Here is a 19,325-nt window from a genome sequence, read left to right as displayed (position 1 = left end):
CGCCCGCAGGCCGACCGACGGGCTCCTGGGAGTCGTACGGAGGAGCCGTCACCGCGGCCTCCTTATGGGCCCGGAGCCGCCAGGACGATGCTCCCGCGCCCCGGGGCGGCCGGGCCTCCGCAGACCGTGCCGACAGCAAAGGGCGCTCGAGTCTTTCAAGGACCTCTCAGCGACCCCCTTCCACTACTTATCCGCCCCGTCCATCCAAGGAAAACACCAGCAGCTCGTCAGATGTGGTCAAGGCGGGGGCTGGCTGCGCTGACTTCATCTCCCCCGATGACGGAGGCCGAGAGGCTACCGACCAGCGAAAATAAAGGCGGCGCTGTCCCGAGGAGCGGGAGCAGCAGGGAGGCCCGTGAGGTCACCGGGGCCGGGGGTCTGTGCAACAGCCTTGCACGCCGCTTGCTCCCAGCGACGGCTCGCCTGTCGGTCCTGCCTCCGTCTCCCCTGTTCCCTCAATCCCGCCGCTTTGCCCCTCTCACCAGCGCCGCTCCGTCCTCGTGCACCCCTTTCCCCTCACCTCTCCTCCTCAGAAAGTCCCTCCCTTACCAGGCTGGGCCCCTGCGATCACAGTCCCCTTCCCCTGTCTGCTCTGCTGCTCTGCTTCCTGCTCCCTCCCGGACCACGCATGGAGGAAGCTGCCCGTGCTGCTTGTGGCACGTGGGCAATAGGCTGGGCACCCCCGGATTAATACCAGTCTTGATTAGTCACGCCACGAGCACGTACACAGCTGGCCACCGCATCCAGGGCTGACACCTTGTACGCCCCTGGCCACGCGTGCTCGGGACTAGGTGCTTTGTATGCAGTAAACCCGCAGGAGCCAAGTTTGGGGTCAATCTTTTTATAGCCCCAGGGTCACCGACTGCCCTGTCACTAGGAGGGTGGGAGCGCAGCTGGGGCAGGCCACAGAGAGCCTGATGGCGAAGGGGCTGCAGGCATGCGCCGAGCTGCAGGACACTGCGCGGCTGATGGCAGATTCGGCACCCGGGCCCCAGGCGCGGAGACCTGGCTCAGGTGACCGGGACGGGGTGGGCTTGGGGCATATCAGCACCAGCACGGACGGCATCACTGCCCTGCCCCCTCCCCGAGGCCCTGGGGTCTGTCCCTGCTCAGGCCACATCCCCCAGAAAGGCTGCAGGCGCCTGGGGCTGGGCAGTGAACCAGCACCTCCCTCCTCTGGCCTGCGAACCTGGGTGCAGGGCTGTGTGTGCATGTTGTATGTGGGTATGCGTGCACATGGACACATGGCCTTGTGCATGTGCATGTGTGTGTGTGGGGAGTGGATACACAGCTGTGTGTGCAAGTTGTGTATGTGCATGGATGCACGACTGTGTGCATGTTTTGTGTGTGTCTGCATGGATGTACAGCTGTGTGTGCATATTGTATACGTGTGCATGGATGCACGACTGTGCATGCACATTGTGTGTGTGTGCATGGATGCACGGTTGTGTGTGCATATTGTGTATGTGCACATGGATGCATGACTGTGTGTGCATGTTGTATGGATGTATGTCTGTGTGTGCATGGTGTGTGTGTGTGTACGCGCACGTGCGCATGGATGTACAGCTGTGTGTGCATATTGTATACGTGTGCATGGATGCACGACTGTGCATGCACATTGTGTGTGTGTGCATGGATGCATGGTTGTGTGTGCATGTTGTATGGGTGTATGTGTGTGCATGGTGTGTGTGTGTGTGTACGCGCACGTGCGCATGGATACACAGCTGTGGGCGCATGTTGTGTGTGTATGTGCATGCACACGTGGGTGCTATGGCCTGACCCACGGCTGTGCCAAAGGAGCTGCCCTCTCCTCAGCTGCATCCGACCTCTGCCAGGGCCCCGGGGATGCGGGGCAGCACCTGGCTCTGCACAGAGCAGAAGCCAGATATCTCCACCCCCCGGCCCCGGCCCTTGCCCAGCCCCGGGGAGAGCTCCATGCCCAACCCCTGCTCCACCACGGCCTCTGCGGCAGGACCAGCCAGCCCAGGCATCCCGGGAGCTGCAGTCCTCAAATCAGGGTGGGTGTCAGGCGTGCATGGGCAAGCGGCTGCGTGCAGCTGGGCGCCTGGCAGACAAGGAGCAGAAGTGGCTCAGACCACAACACGTGTGTACGCGTGTGTGACACAGACAGACCGGCATCCTCCCCTGGACACAGAGGCGGATGCAGGAGCTCCGGCCCCCCGCCAGCCCCCTGCACGCCCCAGGGAGCCAGGCTGCGGCGCGCGGGGGAGCCCAGCACCGCGGTGGGGGGCACGCACTCCTGCAGTGGCCGCGTGGCGGCTGGGCGAGTGCGGCGGGGAAGCCTGGGCCATTTAAAGCAGGATGAGGAGGGTCCCCCATCTCCTGTGCCGCGCCAGTGCCGGGGGGCCCACAGTGCCCGGCTGTGCTTAAACGCACCCCAGAGGGGCAGGGCCCACCCCCAGCCCCTGCTGAGCACGGGGTTTGGCCCCGGCTTGTCTCCTGGCTCCCCGCTGGGTCGTAGCTTTGGGCTGAGTTTCCAGTTCTCGGTACCCGGGCGGGCTCAGCAGCTTGGGCTCACTGTCATTGCTGAGCTGGACATATTCTCCTTCCTAAGTGGGTAGCCCCCATGCCCGACCCCCTTGGCCTTCCCTTTCTGACGGGTGCTTGTATCCCCCTCTCGCTGCTCAAAAACCAGACGCCCCCTTCCAAGGCCCGTGTGCCTTTCTTCCCATTTCGCCATCGTCTGCTGAGGTCCAGGAGCCGCGCTGCCTGACGCTTTATGCCCAAGAGTATGGGGGTTGTTCTGACTTCAACTGGGGTCTGACCCGAAACAGGGGGAGGAAAACGCTCCCGACCCGAAACGCACGGGCGGTTTCCCCTCTTCCGTCGCGGCAAGGGACCGTCAGGAGATTAACCCCACCGCGAGCTGCAGCCGCTGAGATTGGAGACTCCTCGATCACCTCGGTATAGCTCAGGGCAAGAGCCCCCCCGAACCCCTTCTCCCCCCGTCGCTCCAGTGCAGCGGTTCTCGGCTTTGGTAGACCCCAGGCTCCCGCCGGGACATGCCAGCTGAGAGAGATCACCAGCAAAGACCTCAGCCGGCCCCCAGCTGAGCAGGATGCTTTGGACACCGCGGATCCACACTCGACATCTCTGGGTTTATCATGGGACTCGGGTGTAGGTGTTTGCAGACCTGCTCGTGTTGATGGTGCCTGGCACCCCTGAAAGGACCTTGTGGCACCCCCGGGCACGTGGCACCCCCTTTGAGAGCCGCGGCGCTCGCACTGTGCTGCGCGGTCCTTAGCAGAGTGCGACGCACAAGGGACGGACGCGTGTGCCGGGACACTGGCGTGGCCTCGTGCCCGCCGTGAATCTCAGTACGGCCGTGCTGTCCCACTGTCCCCCGCTTTATACACCTGCCCCCTCCACGCCGGGGCCCTTGTGCCCGGTCTCGCCTGCCTTGAATTTGCTGGGCTTGTCCCAGCCCTTAGTGCTGGCCGTGCCTGTCTCTGCTGGACGAAGGAGCCCCGGGGACCAACTCTTCTCTCCATCCTTGCCCAGGGCAGCCAAGTCAGCCCGCAAGTTGCTTGTTAATAATATGAACAGTGGGAGCCGGCGTTGTCTCCGGCCCGCGAATCCCTCCCAGCCCTTCACAGTGTGCTTCGCAAAGGCTGGCCCAGGGATGGTCTCCCCAAGCCCCTTCCCTGCCCTATCCACCGCCCTCCTGCTCACCCAACACAACCTCCTTTCGTTCTTCTGTGGCGCCGCTTCGCTCCCTGGTCCCAGCCACGGGGGACCCGGGAGCCCTCGACCTGCCTGGCAGGACTCGAGCGGCCAAATGCACCAGCTACCTTGTGGTGTCGGGGCTGGGTCAGTCTGGGCGGGGGTGTCGCACGCAGCGCCGGCTTTTGCTCAACTGTCCACGCAGGTCCAGTGTCACCAACCCACCGGCCTGGGCTGCTAGGGTATTAAAAGGCTCCACAGAAAGCTCTGTGCATCGCCTGCGCCTTGCTTACGGGCTGCCAGCTCGTGTGCATCCATGTCTGAGAGGCCACGTGGTGCTTTTCTACGTGTCCGAGCAGCGCTGCATGCTGCCTTCATGCTGGCAGCTGGTTGAGGTGCCTCATCCTTACGCCGCGCCGAGAGGCACGTCTTTTCTGCCGCTGCTTCGGCATCTCCTTCGGAGGGGCCCGGTCCTCGCGCGCTCCACCAAGGGCTCCGTGCAAAGCAAAGGTTTGCTCTGACTCCCACGCCGCAGCCAGCTCGCAAACAGCCCGGCCTCTCACCGGCTGCTCGGGCTCACGCCCCAGCCTTCGGTACGGCTGGCATACGGCTCTGTCACCTCCCCGGCTCCTCGTCGAGCACGCGTGCCCTGCCGTAGTGACACCCGTGCGTGCATCGCGGTTTGCTGGCCTGCCTGCCTTGCTCAGCCCAGCGGCGCTCTGTCCCGTCGCACGCGCACACGTTTCACCCTCTTTGATTTCTCTGCCGTCCACGGGCAGAGCAGAGCAGCCCTTGTTCTCTGCCTAGCCACGGCCCCTCACTTCCCAGACCTCCCGGCCAACGGGGTGAGGGGTGCCCAGCCCCACAAGCACCCCCAAATTAAACAGGGGGGACTATGGGGCTGCTGGGACACCGCAGGGGTGAGCTATTGAGAGCAGGGAGGGATGTGGGTGCCCCAGAGATGCGGACGGTTGCAGCTTTCTCCTCTTGCAGCATAGGGGGGAGCGGGGCAGAGCGGGGGTGACAGCCCGGGGGACAACGCCCCGACCCCTGGCAGACGGACGGCGCGCGTGTGTTTGGGGGAGGAAGGGGGTGAGACCACAGGAACCCGCATCTGCAGGTGTTTGGGTGTGCAAGAGGGTGTGTCCGTGTGCCAGAGAAAACACACATCGTTGTGCGTGCGTGGCACAGAGCATGTGTGCATGCAACAACGACAGGAGCCCACATCTGTAGGTGCTCGTGTTGGCAAGAGAGAATGTGTCTGTGTGTGAGAGACTGAGAAAACACACGTCATTGTGTGTGTGACATGGAGCACATGTGTGCGTGCAACAGCACTCATTTGTGCGACGTGTGTGCATGTGTGATAGATCATGTGTGCGTGTGTCAGAGAGGACACATCCATGTGGGATGACATGTGGGCGCATATCATAGAAAATTAGGGTTGGAGGGGACCTCAGGAGGTCAAACATGTGTGACAGAGAGTGCGCGAGAGCGCACATCTGTGTGTGTGACGGAGAAAACACAGCTAGGTGTGTGTGACGGAGAGCATGTGTGTGAGCACACATCTACCTGACAGAACAGGGTGTTTACGTGGGACAGAGCATGCATGTGACAGAGAACATGGCCGTGTGCGACACGACACATGCGTGCATTTGTGTGTGACCGAGCATGCGTGTGAGACACAGCGCGCGCGTGTGCGACAGAGAGACAAAGGAAAAGAGCACATCTGTGCGTGCGCGCGTGTGTGTGGGCGAGCGAGACAGCGGCCCCGTGCGTGTCTGGCTGTGCTCACACCCACATGTGCGCGCCTGGCTCCCTCTGGAACACAACAGCCGCCTTTATGCCGGGAGCCCCGCCCCCCGGCGGCCGCGGGCGAGCTGCTCGCTAATCGTTATTATGCTCGTTAAATGAGCGAGGGAATGTGCCGGACACAGGGCCTCTGTCATGCCCGCGCCGCAGCCCCGGCCCCTCCCCCGCGGGGCAGCGGGACGCGGCCACGACGGGCGCGCGGAGCTGCCCGAGGCCTGGCTCTGGGCGCTCAGACCCGTGCGAAACGGAGGCCCCCGCAGCCGCGTGCCTCGCCTGCCGCAGCCTTCCTGCAGCGGCCGAAGCCGAAGAGCGCGGCAGCGGTTTGCATGCCGGTCCGTTCTGGGCGTACAGCGCCTGGCGCGCCGGGCAAGGGTTTGGACCCGTAACAGCCCGGGCAGGCAGGACCAGGCTGCCCAGCCCCGTCCCCACCGCTGGGTTACTCAGCAGAGACAGGCCGCGGTGGCCCTGGGCCAGCCACCCTGCGTCCCGCGGGGGGAGGGACGTCACAGCCGGAGCCTGCGCTGCGCCCCCACAAACCTCGGCCCTGCGGACGTCTGGAGGGGCGCAGGGCCTCGCTCCCGCCTGCGCAAGCAGTGTCTGCGGTTCCTGCGGGGCCTGTAGACACGTCGTCCCCCCGCCCGCAGCAGCTCAGGGCGGGGCTGGCACTACGAGAGGCCGCGGCTGCGGCCCGGGGAGCGGCAGCAGAGCCGGGGCAGAGCAGGAGCAGGAGCAGGAGCAGGAGCAGGAAGGGGCCAGACCAGAGCGGCCGCCCCCCCATCCCGCAGACAGCCGGGGACGAGGAGGGAGACGAAGGACGGAGCCGGGGGGCCTAGGCAGAGGATGTGCAGGGGACACCGAACCGCGGTGCATGCATTCATTTGCATATGTGCTGGCACGCGAGTGTGCGCATGCACGCCACGGCCCGGTGCTGACTCCAGAGCCCGCCGGGAGCTGTGTCCCTTTGGCAGGCCCAGCCCAGGCCTGAGCCCCGCAATGCCCGTCCGCCCTGGCCCCGAGCACCAGCCGAGCCTCGTCTCCACGCAGGCCGTCCAAGGGCAGCGCGCTTCCACGCGGGTCAGGGAGCCAGCCGCACGCGGCCCTGGCAGGGCCCTGAGCACCCCTGCAAGCCCTGCCCCGCAGCCCGGAGACCCCCTCCCCGCCGCAGGCAGATGCCCTGGCCTGGAGCCCTGCCTGCTTTTGCAGGGCTGGGACCCCCACCAGCCCGCCGTGCTGCCCCCCAGCGCCACGGCACCGGTCCTGGGCTGACGGGGTGAATTTGCAGGGCAGTAACTAGCGTGGGACGGGTCAAGGCAGCCAGACGCCCACTCCCCGCAGTGCGGTATCACAGCAGGGAGCCCTGGGAGCGCTGCCCGTCGGGTCCCGGCCGAGCAGGACGAGCCGGCATCGGTCACCGCGGGGCGGCCCCGCCGGGCTCTGGGCGCTGCACGGAGCCGCAGTCGGCCCTGCATCCCCGGCGAGGCATCTCTGCGCCAGGCCACACCGCAGCCCGCAGCCTCCAGGTGCCCTGCCCACCGCCCCCACGGCCCGGGAGCGCGACCCCCGGCACTCCTGCGGTCTCCTCTGGCACGCAAGGGGTTAAAGTGCCAGGAGGACCCCTCCCCCCGCACCCCCAGCTCTCCCCCTCCCCCCGGATCACAAACGCCAGCACCCCCGCACCCCGCCAGCGCCACGGGAGACGCGCCACGGGACTTGGCCAGCCCCGCCGGCTCCCGGGGGGCACCCAGCTGCCCCTGCCAGCCCCAGAGCCCCTGTTCCCGCGGGGGGGCGCGGTGCCAGGTCGCCGGCCTGGACACCCGCTGCAGCAAGAAAGCAGGGGGAAAGGAGCTGCCACTGAGTGGAGGGGGTGGGCGCCGGACGCCTGGGTCCCTTCCCGGCGTGACCTTGGGCGGCCCCCCCCCGGCGTGTCCGCTCGTGTGTCCGTGCGGGTGACGGCGCGGCCGGGGAGTGCCCGGGCCTGCCTTCGCCATCCCCGCCATGCGGTGCCCGGTGAGCCACACCCCAGAGCCAGCCGCGGGCACACTCGAGCAGAGCGCCCCCCCAGCCCCCGACCCCGCGGCTGCCAGCAAAACAAGCCCATCGGGGCGTGAGCGGGGTCCCCCCGGGCTGCGCGCTTGTGCCCTGGAGAGGCCAGCGCCCGCGGTACTCGCCCTGCCTAGCCACAGGCCCTTGGCGATGCTGGAGACAAAAGGAAGTGGGGGTCCCCCCCCCCCCGGCTGCTGGCCGCGGCCGCACAAGGGATGCGAATCTGCAGCATCATCCTAGCAACCTGTGCCAGCCGCCGGGTCGCGCGCGCCGCGGTGAGGGCTCGGCCCGCAGCCCAGCACCCCGGGTGCCCGGGGCCGCCCTAGAGCCAGGACGTCGCCACGGGTGACCGCCACGCCACGCCACGCCACGCCGAAGCCGTGGCCGCGGCCAGCGCTTACCTTGTACTTGGTGGCCAGCAGCTCGGTGGCCTCCTGCTCCTTCCGCAGGTCCTCGATCATCCTCTCCTTCTCCTCCAGGAGCTTCTGCTTGTCCTCGCTCACCAGGCTGTGGTCGTCCTGGATGGCCGCCTTCTCCTCCTCCAGCCGCTCCTGCTGCTCCCGCAAGTAGTTCTCCATGTTCTTCTCCAGCCCGTCCTCGAGGTCCTCCTCGGCCTCGTGCTCCGGGGCGCCGTCCGCGTCCGGCGCCTTCTTCCGCCGGCTGCTCCTCCTCCGCTTCTTGCTCAGCATGCCGCGCTTCTCCAGCTGGGCCTTGAGCCGCACGATCTCCTCCTGAAACTCCCGCAGCAGCGTGTCCTTGGGGTCCTCGTTCACCCGCGGCTTGTTCTTGATGTTCTTGGCCCGGTTGGCGAAGCGGAGGGTGGACAGGCTCTCGTCGTAGCTGTGCGAGGCCGGCCCGAGGGTGGCCACCATGATGGTCTTGGCGTTGCCGCCCAGGGAGTCCTGCAGGAGCCGCGTCAGCTTGGAGTCCCGGTAGGGGATGTGCGTGCTCTTGCCGTCCACCAAGGCGGAGATGACGTTGCCCAGCGCCGAGAGGGACAGGTTGATCTTCGAGGCTTCCTTGGGCCGCTCCCCCGGCGCCGCGGTCTTGCTCTGGCGCTCGCTGCCCGCCAGGTCCACCAGGTTGAGCTTGCCCACGCGGATGTGGTCCTCGCCGTCCAGCCCGGTCTCGCTGCACTCGACCGTGATCATGAAGATGGCGTGGGAGCGGGAGCTGTGCTCGTTCATGTTGGTGGTGCCCACCGCCCGGGCCTGGCTGCCCAGGTTCATGACGTGCTCGATCTCCTTGACGTTCTTGGTCACGAAGGACGAGAGGTCCTTGATGTAGACGCCCGTCTCCGGGTTCTCCTTCAGCTCCAGCTTCTTGCTCTGGTCCTTGGCCAGCAGGTCCCGGATCTCCTCCTGGTAGATCTCCAGGTAGGAGGCCCTCACCAAGTACTGCTGGTTCAGGGACCGCGAGATGTGGGTGAAGATGTGCTCGAAGGAGTTGGGGATGACCCCGCGCTTCTCGGGGTCGGCCCACGCGCCTTGCATGGTGTAGGTCTTGCCGGTGCCCGTCTGGCCGTAGGCGAAGAGGGTCCCGTTGAAGCCCTGCAGCACCGAGTCGATGAGGGGCCGCACGGTCTCGTCGTACAGATCCGCCTGCTTGGAGCTGGCGTCGTACACCGCGTCGAAGGTGAAGGTCTTGGGCAGCTCCCCCAGCGAGGCCCGGGGGTTGCGCAGCGTCACCTGGCCCAGCCGCACGTCCATCTCCAGGATGCGCTCGTACCCGGCGGCCTCCTCCTTGCGGCTCATCGGGCGGCACCGGGCCACCACCTTCAGCGCCTCGCTGAGCTTGGGCTTGGGGGCCAGCATGGTCCCGCCTGCCACGCGCCGCCGGGCTGCGCTGCTCACCCCCGAGCCGGAGCCGGAGCCGGAGCCGGAGCCGGCATAGAGCGCAGGGGCTGCGGCTCTGTCCCCTGGCGACGACGCTGCCTCTGCCTCTGCCTCTGCCGCGGCTGTGGCTGCTCCGTGCCCTGGAGCCGCCTCCTCTCCTCCCGCACAATGGACGCAGTCAGGCAGAAGCTGCGGGCAGCATCCCCTCCGGCACCGCTCCGCTGCACCCCAGGGTGGGGGCTGGCGCGCCGGCTACAGAGCAGGGGAGAAAAGCGGATAAATTCAGCGGGGGCGGGGGGCACAGAGAGAGACCCCCCAAGCCGAGGGCAGCGTCGCCCCGGCGGGCTTCAGTGCCCCGCGGCGGAGGCCGGCCGCAGGGTCGCTGGCACTGCGGGCAGCCGGGGGCTCAGCACCCCCCGGGGGCTCCAGGGCCGGGGCTGGCGGCGCCTGGCCTGCCCCTCCGCATCCTCATTCATTGCAGTGCGGCAGCTGCTGTGCATGCGTGTGCGTGCGGGAATGAGGGAGGAAAACAGAGGGCGCTGGGCGGGCCTGTGCGATGCTGCCTGGGCGGATGCTGGGGGGGGCGGGCGGATGCAGCAGGGAGGGGAAGCAACATCCCCCCCCCCGCCGGCTTGCTGCTTGTCTGCCAGCCCCAGCCCCCTCCCTGCCCCGCAGCCCAGCACGCTGGGAGCTGTAGTCCTGCTTTGTTGCTAGCCCTGGGGAGAGGCCAGCGGCCTGGGTCCTCTCCCCGGGGCTGGGGCCTGGGGGAGGTGCTGCGGCCCTCGCAGGCGGGAGGGCTGCGTGCCAGGGGCCAGCCACAGCCCCCTCCCCACCCTGCTGCACCAAGGCTGCAGTGCAGACTTCGGCTCCATGCACCGCGCCGGGATGCTGACAGCCCAGGCAGCGCTTGGGACAGGGCGCGAGGGGGGCAGTGATGCCAAGGGTCCAGGCATGGCTGGCGGAGGTGTGGGGTCATCTCCCGCTGCCCGGCTGGGGCAGGGGGTCTCCTGTGTGCTGACTGCCCTCCAGGCCCACATGGGGGGCGGGGGCCTGGCACCAGGGGCCTCCCTGATGCACCCAGCACGGACCCGGCCCTGCATGGGGCAGAGGGGAGCAGGGACCTGCTGCTCACGGGGAGGTGACCCCGGGGATCCGGCCGAATGGAGGGGCCAAGCTCAGGACTGGAGAAATGCGGGGTCGGAGCTGCGGGTCAGGCACGGCCGATCCAGGCAGGTGATTCTTCACCTGGTCCCTGCACCCCGCCGGGGGGGCTTCATCACAGCCACGTGCCTGCGTGCTGGCATGCAGGTGTGTGCAAGCGTGCATGCACACCACTGCCCGCTGTGCAGCGGACGCCACCATCTTAGCAATGAGACACCTGCCCTGGACGGCTCGGCTGCTGCCCGCTCCCCCGCCGTGCCGTGGCCCAGGATGGAGCAGCACAGCCCGGTGCTACCTGCAGCCCCCCGGGGTAAATCCGGAGCCGCTCAGATGTCAGCAGAGGTGAACCCGGGACGTCGGCCCCTGCGCCCGGGGGCTGCCTGCTCCCAGGCACGGCCCACCCAAAAGCTTGGCTCACAGGGACCACGCTTCCGGGGGGGCGGCCACGTGCGACTAGCGGGTCCTTCCGGACCCAGAGGAGAAACCGCTATGGGTTGGGGCCCTGGGCGGGGAGAGGCCGGGGGAGGAGAGCCCACCCCTTGGATAGCGGGGCAGGGGCAGGGGCTGGGGCTGGGACCCTCCCGCCCTGCAGTCAAGCTGAAGAGCTGTAGGACTTCTCTAGCTGCCGGGGAGAGGGGCAGGGGACGGAGCAGCGTGGACAGGCCCGACACGGCCCCGCTTCCCCTGCGCGCCCGCTCCGTGTCCCCGTGAGAGCCAGGACACCGGGCCGGGGGGCCGGGGCAGACCCCGTGCCCCTGTGGCGCCCATGCCAGCGTGCCTCCGGCAGCGTCCCAGCAGCGCAGCTCTGGCCAGACGTCTCGGGCACAGCAGGGTTCGAATCCAGGGCCTTCGGGGGCCCGTGCACCCCGTAAGCACCTCAGGGTGACCTGAGCACCCCTCATCTGCCTCAGGGGCGGGCGGGGGGGCCTTTTGGGCAAGGCCACGGGGGCTGGAGTCGGCTGCGCCCAGCCCAGAGGGGGGCCGCTGCTGGTCCCAGTGCCCCCGGGTGCCTGGACACGCGTGTCTGGCGTTTGCCGGTGGATACCTGGGATTGCGGGATGGGGGAGGCGGGGAGAGCTCTGCCCCTGCTGGCGAGGTCCGGACCTGCTCACCCGCGTGTCAGAGGCCCTGCACTGAGGGCAGTTAAAGGAGAGTCTCCTGCTCTCCTCAAGGGCTGGGGGCTGGTGCAGAGAGCCTGACCTCCCCCCCACCATGAGGCTGACCCAGAGCTGCGGGGTCACTGCCACAGCCCCCTCCCTGGCATGCCAGGGCCACGGAAAGGCCTTGGCGGGGGCATCAACGCTGCCTGCTAGCCGCCCCAGGGGGTCAGGCGTGCCCCCTCCAGCAGCTGAGCCCCGGGGGGCTGGAAACCCAAACACTGCCGCCGCAGGCAGGTGTTCTTCCTTGGCACAGCCCGGGGATAGTGTTTGATCCCTGCCGGAGCGCAGGCCATCGTGATGCTCTGCCGGGTCCCCTCGCCGGGGGATTGTGCCCCTCGGCGCTTTGCTCGGATCAGCCCCACCCTGGGGGGAAACCCCCGTCTCGGGGCTCAGGACGGAAGCAGGGGAGGGGACGACAGGCAAGTTCACCCTCCGGATGCAATCGAAGGTAACAGCTTACTACCGCTGGCCGTGCAGGTGGTAACCCCCCTAGCTCCAGCTGCGGAGCTGAAAGCCCTTCATTTAAATCATGGGCGGGCATGGATAGAGAGAGGTCGTTAGAGCCTAAATCACTAGGGGCAAGCATCCTCCGTGGGTGACTTCACTGACTCCACCTCCCTGCCGTCAGACCCCCAGTTTAGCCCCGACCCGGAGCTGCACGGGGGTCTCGTGGCATTTGTGGGGGGCGCTGCCCTGTTGGAAATAACTCCTGGAGAGAGGTGGGACCTGGAGGGGGGCTAGCAAGGTGCCCGCTACCAGCCCAGGGGGAGACGACCGGGATTGAATGGGGCCCCTCAGGGCCTTGCTGGACGGGACCGGGACGCCAACGGGGAGCGAACCAGGGAAGCCGAGCCCGACTGACCGAGGGGATGACCACGTGAGGACCCAGCCAGCGGCTCCTCGGCCTGGCGCCCACACAATGACCTCGGCCAGACAGGGCTCGAGACCACCCTGACCCAGCTCAGCTCTGGGCTCCGCTTGCCCCCACGTCCCTCCGCTCCTGCCCTGGCCGGCTCCTGGGCTCTGCCCGTCCGGCGTCCCGGCGCGGGCGGCTGGTGCTGCGGTACCAGGCGTTGGCAAGACCCCGTCTTGGGCCCGCGGGCCAGCCAGGTCGCCCGGTGCAGAAGGTGAACTGAAACGGGAATGAGCTCAAAGAGGAGCCGTGGCGCCGGCGAAGGGGAGCGCGGCCTCTTCCGCGTGCAAGGAGATTAACCGAGCTGCTGGCTTCGACGTGGAAACCGGGAGCGCGCTTGACCCGTCCCTTTCTGCGGTGAATATGGGGGAGGGGGGAAGAGCTTTTTAGGCTGAAAACCAGTGCTGGCATGAGGTCATGGCTGCAGACTGGCTCTGGATCCATTTAGATTTGATAGGTGGAAATCTTGCCACGGAGGGCAGTTCTGGAGCAGCCTCGTCTTGGAGAGAGTCCAGCAAAGGGCAGTGGAAATGGCTGTGGGGCTGGGGGACAGGCCTGGTGAGGAGAGGCTGAGGAAATGGGCTGATTGAGTCTGCAGAAGGGAAGACCGAGGGGGATTGCATAGCAGCCTTCACCTCCCTGCGGGGGGCTGCACAGAGGATGGAGCTGGGCTGGTCTCAGTGGGGGCAGACACAGGACAAGGAGCAATGGGCTCAGGCTGCAGCAAGGGAAGTCGAGGTTGGATATTAGGAAAAGCATTCTCACGAGGAGGGTGGTGAAGCAGTGGGACAGGTTACCCAGGGCGGTGGGGGACTCTCCATCCTTGGAGGTGTTTAAGACCCGGGTGGACAAAGCCGTGGCTGGGATGGTGTAGCTGGGGTTGGTTCTGCTTGGAGCAGGGGATCGACTAGATGTGACCTCCTGAGCTCCCTTCAACCCTCGTTTTCTGTGATTCAGAGAAAAACGGTGGGAGTGCAGGGCCCGCATCTCTTAGCCTGAACTGGGTACGTTTGTGGAATGACCGGTCTGGCAGGACGGAGACATCTGGCATGCCAGTCAACGCATGTTACGTGGGTCGTGTGCGGTTCCCGGGTGCGGTATAAAGGTGGCTCTTGTCATGGGGAAGGCATATGACAATCCCATGCATCAGGGCTTTTGCTGGTTGCCAGTTGGGGCCAGGAAGGAAGTTGCCTCCCTCATGGATGCTGCTGGCTTCTGGGGGATTTCTCCCCGTCCCTCTGGAGCCGTGGGATGTTGGCCACAGCGAAGGCTTTGGGGTTGCGACTGGCTGCATGGATTCTTCTGCTGGGACTAGAAAACGCAGCAGTTCCTGGCTGGGGGGCCTTGCTTCTCTGCTTGGGGTCACACCGAACTCGGGCGTAGGGGCCGGTCCCTTGGATCTCCAGAGCAGGCGTTTCCCAGCTCCCCCCGGCCACGGGCAGTGCCCCGACCCCTGCGCCTGTCCCCTGCGACTGGCTGTGTGGGGTCCTCGGGCGGGTGTGCGGAGGGGGCGAACCGTGCCTGCAAGCGCAGGGGTCTGGCTCAGCGGAGGCCCCCGCCCTGCGTCCCTCCCTGCCGCACGCAGATGGGATGGCGGGTCTGGGGTAGCCGCACGTGCCCGCACAGCTGGGAACAATCGTCATGGCTTTGCACGGGACCCACCGTGACTGGCTTCGCGGGACATTAAGCATCTTGCAGTTAATCGAGTCGCAGCAGCCGCCCGCTCCCTAGAACAGGAGATTAGCCCTTAATGAATTAATTAGGGTGCTTATTCAGCTGCCTTAATCTGAGCTGTGCAGCTTGGGCGTGGAGCCCCTTCCCACCCCTTGGCGGGGCTGAGGCTCAGTTCAGCTCTCCGTGGGGAAGGGGACCCGGCAGGGCCCCTCTGCCTCCGCAGCGCCAGGCCTCCGCAAATCTCTCGGCATGTCCTGAGCTGATGGGCACGGGCTGGGGGAGGCATCGCGGCGCTTTCCTCGCAGCCACGGGCCTGGCGCTGCAGTGAATGGTGCACAGTGGGGGGGGGAGCAGGGGGCTGCAAAGGGGGAGCCGGGAGCAGGGCCCGAGGTCCGGGGCTGCAGGCTGGGCTGGGGCGGGGGTGTCCTGGCCGAGTCGCGCTCCCAGCGCCCACGTCGCCGGCCTGCTGACGGATCGGCCTGGCTCGCGTGCTGGAGACATCCAGAGCACGGCCCTGTCCGTGCCCAGAGGCACCGGCTTCCCTTCTCCCCCCATGGGCTCGGGATCACTAGCCCCATTACGCAGGCCGGCGGGTCCTGGCTGGAGGCTCTTGCTACTCCGCTCGGGATCAAACTGATGCTGCGTTGGGGTAAGGACGGGATTTTTCCCTTTTCCCCACTGCTCATCCCAGCATCTCATCCAGAGCAGTGGGGGCAGGCAGGACACGGGCTCGATTCCTGCTCTGGGCGCTTGGTGCCTCAGTTTTCCCCACCTGCAAAATGGGCGCTGCATTTGCCTGCCACATAGGAGCGCTGGGAAGGGGAAGGGGCAGCTGGGATTGTGCGGTGCGGCCGTGCCGTGGCTATTTGGACGGGGGGCAGCTGGGACACCAAGGGAGCAGTGTGTTGTTGTAGGATCCCGGGCGAACACCAGGAGCAAAGACGGGCAGAGGCTGGCTGGCCTGGGGACGGGGCTGGCTTGCCAGGCTTCAAACCAGGCTGCTGCTGGTGCATGCGCATTGCCCCTTGCGCGCAGGCTAACGGTAGCAGGACAACGGGCTGTAGACAACGGGGAAGGAAAGTGGGCGCTTAGCCGCCAGACGGGGCTCAGACCAGGGTCAGGCCCCTCCACCCTGGATGCTGCACAGACACGGGATGCACAGAGACCCCGTGTCCCAGAGGGCTGAGGGGCCAAGCACCCTCCTGGATGCGTGCCGCCCTGGCTGGCCCTGGACCCCGGCCCTCTCTTGCAGCCCGTCCTCGCTGCAGAGCTCGTGCGGGATCAGCCTTGCTCGGGTGTGAGTGTCCACACTGCAAGCCCCTCCTGGAGCCCTCCCTGCCCCCCCCCCGAGGCACCGAGCCACCCGGGGGCACGTCCCAGCCGGGAGGGGTTACCCCACGGTGGGCTGAAGGCAACTCCCCCCTGCTCAGGCAGAGCGGGGGGCAGGGCAGGAGGTGTGGCGGGGGGTTCTGGGTGTGCGGCGCTGCACGTTGTGCTCCCAAGGCAGCCGGTGCCTGCAGCGGCCTGGCGCAGGAGACGGCCCCGCCTGGGGCCGCGCTATGCTCTGGGGCTGGGCCCCTGCCCGGTCGCCGGTGCTGCCGGGGAGCCGGGGCTGGGTCTGCACGTGGGGGGAAGGCCACGTCTCCCCGAGGCGGGATTCGGGGGCAGAGGGATGTGGGACTCCTGTGGAATGCGGGGGCAGACGGGCCTCGGGGCCCGGGAGATGCTGGCTCTCGCCGGCAGAGGCCAGTGCAACCACAGAAGCGGGTGCCGGAGCCAGGCAGGGGCACTCCCCGCGCCTCGCCTGCCGCCCGGGCTCACCTGCTCGCATCCTCCCGCTCTCTGGGGTGGCTTGGCGCGAGCAGACCCCGGGCGACTGGGCTGGCGCTGCGAGCTGGGGAGCTGAAAGCCTGGAGGACCCCTCCCGCCCTGTGCTGTTTCCCCCTCCGCTGCCCTGGGGCTCATGCAACGGGGGAGGATGCTGGCAGTTTGGTCCAGAGGGATCCTGGTGGATCCCCGCACGAGCTCTCTGCAGCCAGGGGCTCTGCCATGGCCGTGCGGCGAGGGGGGGCGTGAGCAGCGGTGCTGGGGCTGTGCACCCATGGGCACATCCGGTGGCCGGTGATGCTTGGAGGAGGAGGGGGGGCTTGTAAGAGGCTTCAGCTGGAGCTTGGGGGTCTTGTCAGTGGGCCTGGGGCAGGGGCAGCATCCTCAGTGCCGCCCCGCACTGCTGCCCCGAAGACCTGGGCGCCGGCAGGATGCAGGGCTCTGCAGCGGACGATGAATCTGGACGTGTTTAGCAGGAGCTGGGCCGCGCTTATTGCTGTCTGCCAGACGGAGCAGCTCCTGCGGCCTGCAGAAAGGTCTCTTCCCTTCCCTCTTCCCCCAAGGGAAGAGGGAAGGGAACGCTCACAAACTCCTGCAAGACCGTTTCAGGCTGGACATAAGGAAGAATTTCTTTCCTGTCCGAGCCCCCAAGGTCTGGAGCAGTCTGCCAGCGGAGGTGGTTCAAGCACCTACAGTGAACACCTTCAAGAGTAAATTGGATGCTTATCTTGCTGGGATCCTATGACCCCAGCTGATGTCCTGCCCTTTGGGCAGGGGGCTGGACTCGATGATCTCCCGAGGTCCCTTCCAGCCCTGATGTCTATGAAAAGGGGCTGAGCATGAAGTCTCGGGCTTCCTGGTTCATTGAGATGGAGTTTGCTGTGTGTGTCACGCAGAAGGCAGGGTGGATTTGCACCTTATAGACTAACCAAAGCAGATAGACTGTATAGCTAGAGAGAGGGAGCTCACAAAATCTAGCTAGCTAGTGAGCTCGAGACCTTTTCAGGGGTGCTGCAGCGGGCCGTGCAATGTAAGCCCTGTTAGGTTTGGAAATGGGGTTCACCGGACAAACCTGGAGATTTCCAATAGAAATGCAGAGCTGTGGTCTCTCGGCGCCCTCTGCAACAGGAGAATCGCGCTGCTGTTTTTCTGCAGGCCGACACTAAGAGCTGGCACTTTCTGAGGGAGGCCTTGAGTCTGTTCAGGGGTGCAGCGAGTCTAAAAAAGGTTGAGCACCACTGGCCCCTAAGGTGCAAACGTGCCCTGCCTCCCCGGTTCAGAGCCCAGGCGTGCAGCTCGCGATCCCCTGCCAGGGCCCTTCCTCTGGCTCCCAGCGCGGCGTGCGTGGCGCGCGCCAGCAGCAGCCGGGACCCGTGGGGCTGTTTTCCTCCGAGCCGTCGGTAAGGGCGTTAGTGGCTCGAGAGGTGAGACCCAGCCTCTGCAGGGCCGTGGCTCGGGGCAGCTGCAGGCTCACGCCCTGCTCTGCATCGTACGGCGACGCTTCGCCCGGGTGCGACGCTGGCGTGGGCGCAGCAGCGAGGAGAGGTGCTGGTGCTGCTCAGGGCTGTGCAGAGCTGAGTCACTGGGCAGGGCAGGCCAGTGAATCACCGTGGGGAGGGAGCCAGGCAGGCACAAGCCCCAGCCCTGCTTTCCCTCCGCTGGGCACGGGCGAGGGGCTGGAGGTCGCGGGGCACGGGCTTGCGTGCTTGGCGGGGACCTGCCTGGGCCAGGAGAGGGGCCACGGGCTACGGAGGCCGCAGCGGTGCCTCCAGCCAGGCAGCAATGCTGCCATGCAGCCAGCTTGCTGGGGCACGCTGCACGAGCTGAGCAGCGCTCCTGCGACCACCGGGCTGCGCTTGTTCCAGCAGAACGGGCCCAGCTCGCTCCCTCTGCCGCGGAGGCTGGGCTGGCAGGGTACCCGGGGCATGGGATGCTGCAGCCTGCGCATGGGGTGCCCCAAACAAGCTCGTGCCCCATGTGTGGTGCCAGGGGTTGGGACCTCTTTGCATTGCACGAGGCCTCCACGTGCTCGGTGCTGTACGTGCCGGGTATGGGACAGTCAGCGCCGTGGCCCAGGCAGCACTGCATTGGCTCCACTTCGCATGTGGGGAATGGGAGCCCGGAGCAGTAAAGGGGCTGGGCCCAGCCTGCAAGAGGCTTGGGAGAAGAGCGCTGTGTCTGGGGTTTGTCCACTTCGCGCATGGGGGAAGGCCCTGAGCTCACAGCCAGGAAAGGGCTCCTCATGCAGGGAGCTGGCTCGCTGCCACACTTGTGCCCATTCGGGCGTGCCCTCTAGCCCAGGCAGGCGTAGGAAAGCTACTGCCAGGCTGGCAGAGCCAGAGGCACCCTGGGAAGGAGCTCCAGAAAGTCCCAGGGCAGCTGCAGGGGTCACTTCACAAGACAAGCTCCTTGTTCAGCACCGGAAGAAAGCAGCTGGCTTGGACCCTTGCCCAGGGTGGCGGGGGCCCCAGGGCAGAGCAGGCAAGAGGCCGTGCTGCTGAGCGCATCTGCTCCCCAGGCATCCGGGTGGAGGTAGAGGGGGAAGGGGGGACTCTCCATTGCAGGAGGTGTCTAGGAGAGGGTGCACGGGCACTGGTGGGGACGCTCTGGGTGCGGGATGCCTGTGCTCTGTTGTGGGGGTTTCCCAGGCTGCTGGGCTTTGCTGGTTACTGCACGGGCTGGGAGGGAACATCCCCCTCCTGTTGCTACACATCGGGGGGTTTCACTTCCCCCAGAGGCGCTGGGTGCTTCGTAGTTTCATAGTTTCTAGGGTCAGAAGGGACCTGAACAGACCATCAAGTGCTGCTGCAGCCCAGGCTGGGGATGGGGACCGGCTGTGCCAATGCTCCTGCTGACACCAACCCCGCAGGGTCCTGGCTGGAGGGTCTTGCACCTCCGCTCAGGCTCAGACCAATGCTGCATTGGGGGCAGGAAGGAATTTCCCACCAAGTCACATTGGTCTGGACTGGGGGGGTTTATCTTCCTCTGCAGTGGGGACACAGCCTTGGCCTGGGACCTCTGGAGTGTATATGAACCCCCTTTGCAGCAGCAGGGTGCTGCTGGCCACAGCCCCCCTGCTTTCCCTGTGGCAGGGTCAGGTGTGATGTCCGGTGTTGTCGGGGATGACTGTGTAGTTTTGCTAAGAGGTCGAACATGGGGTTTGTCTGGGCTGGTTTGGACAGGCCTGATCCTGCCTCAGGCAGGGGTTGGACTGGATGT

General features: G+C 66.5%; 1 protein-coding gene across 3 annotated transcripts in view; it reads right to left on the bottom strand.

The window, feature by feature from the left end:
• The window catches only part of KIF3C (kinesin family member 3C), a 29,463-nt gene extending 19,962 nt beyond the window's left edge, over positions 1 to 9,501 (bottom strand). For all 3 annotated transcript variants that reach the window (XM_090031186.1, XM_090031187.1, XM_090031188.1), the window contains exon 1: positions 7,938 to 9,501. In XM_090031186.1, coding sequence (XP_089887312.1) covers positions 7,938 to 9,350 — 1,413 coding nt within the window. In that variant the 5' untranslated portion in view covers positions 9,351 to 9,501. The remainder of the gene's footprint in view (positions 1 to 7,937) is intronic.
• Between the last annotated feature and the right edge of the window lie 9,824 nt (positions 9,502 to 19,325).

This window comes from Crocodylus siamensis, chromosome 1, assembly GCF_052110815.1.
Source record: "Crocodylus siamensis isolate JL-2025a chromosome 1, ASM5211081v1, whole genome shotgun sequence".
In the NCBI taxonomy this organism is placed as follows: Eukaryota; Metazoa; Chordata; order Crocodylia; family Crocodylidae; genus Crocodylus; species Crocodylus siamensis.
The sequence above is the reverse complement of the archived record's forward strand: the minus strand, read 5'-3'. Positions and strand labels throughout refer to the sequence as shown.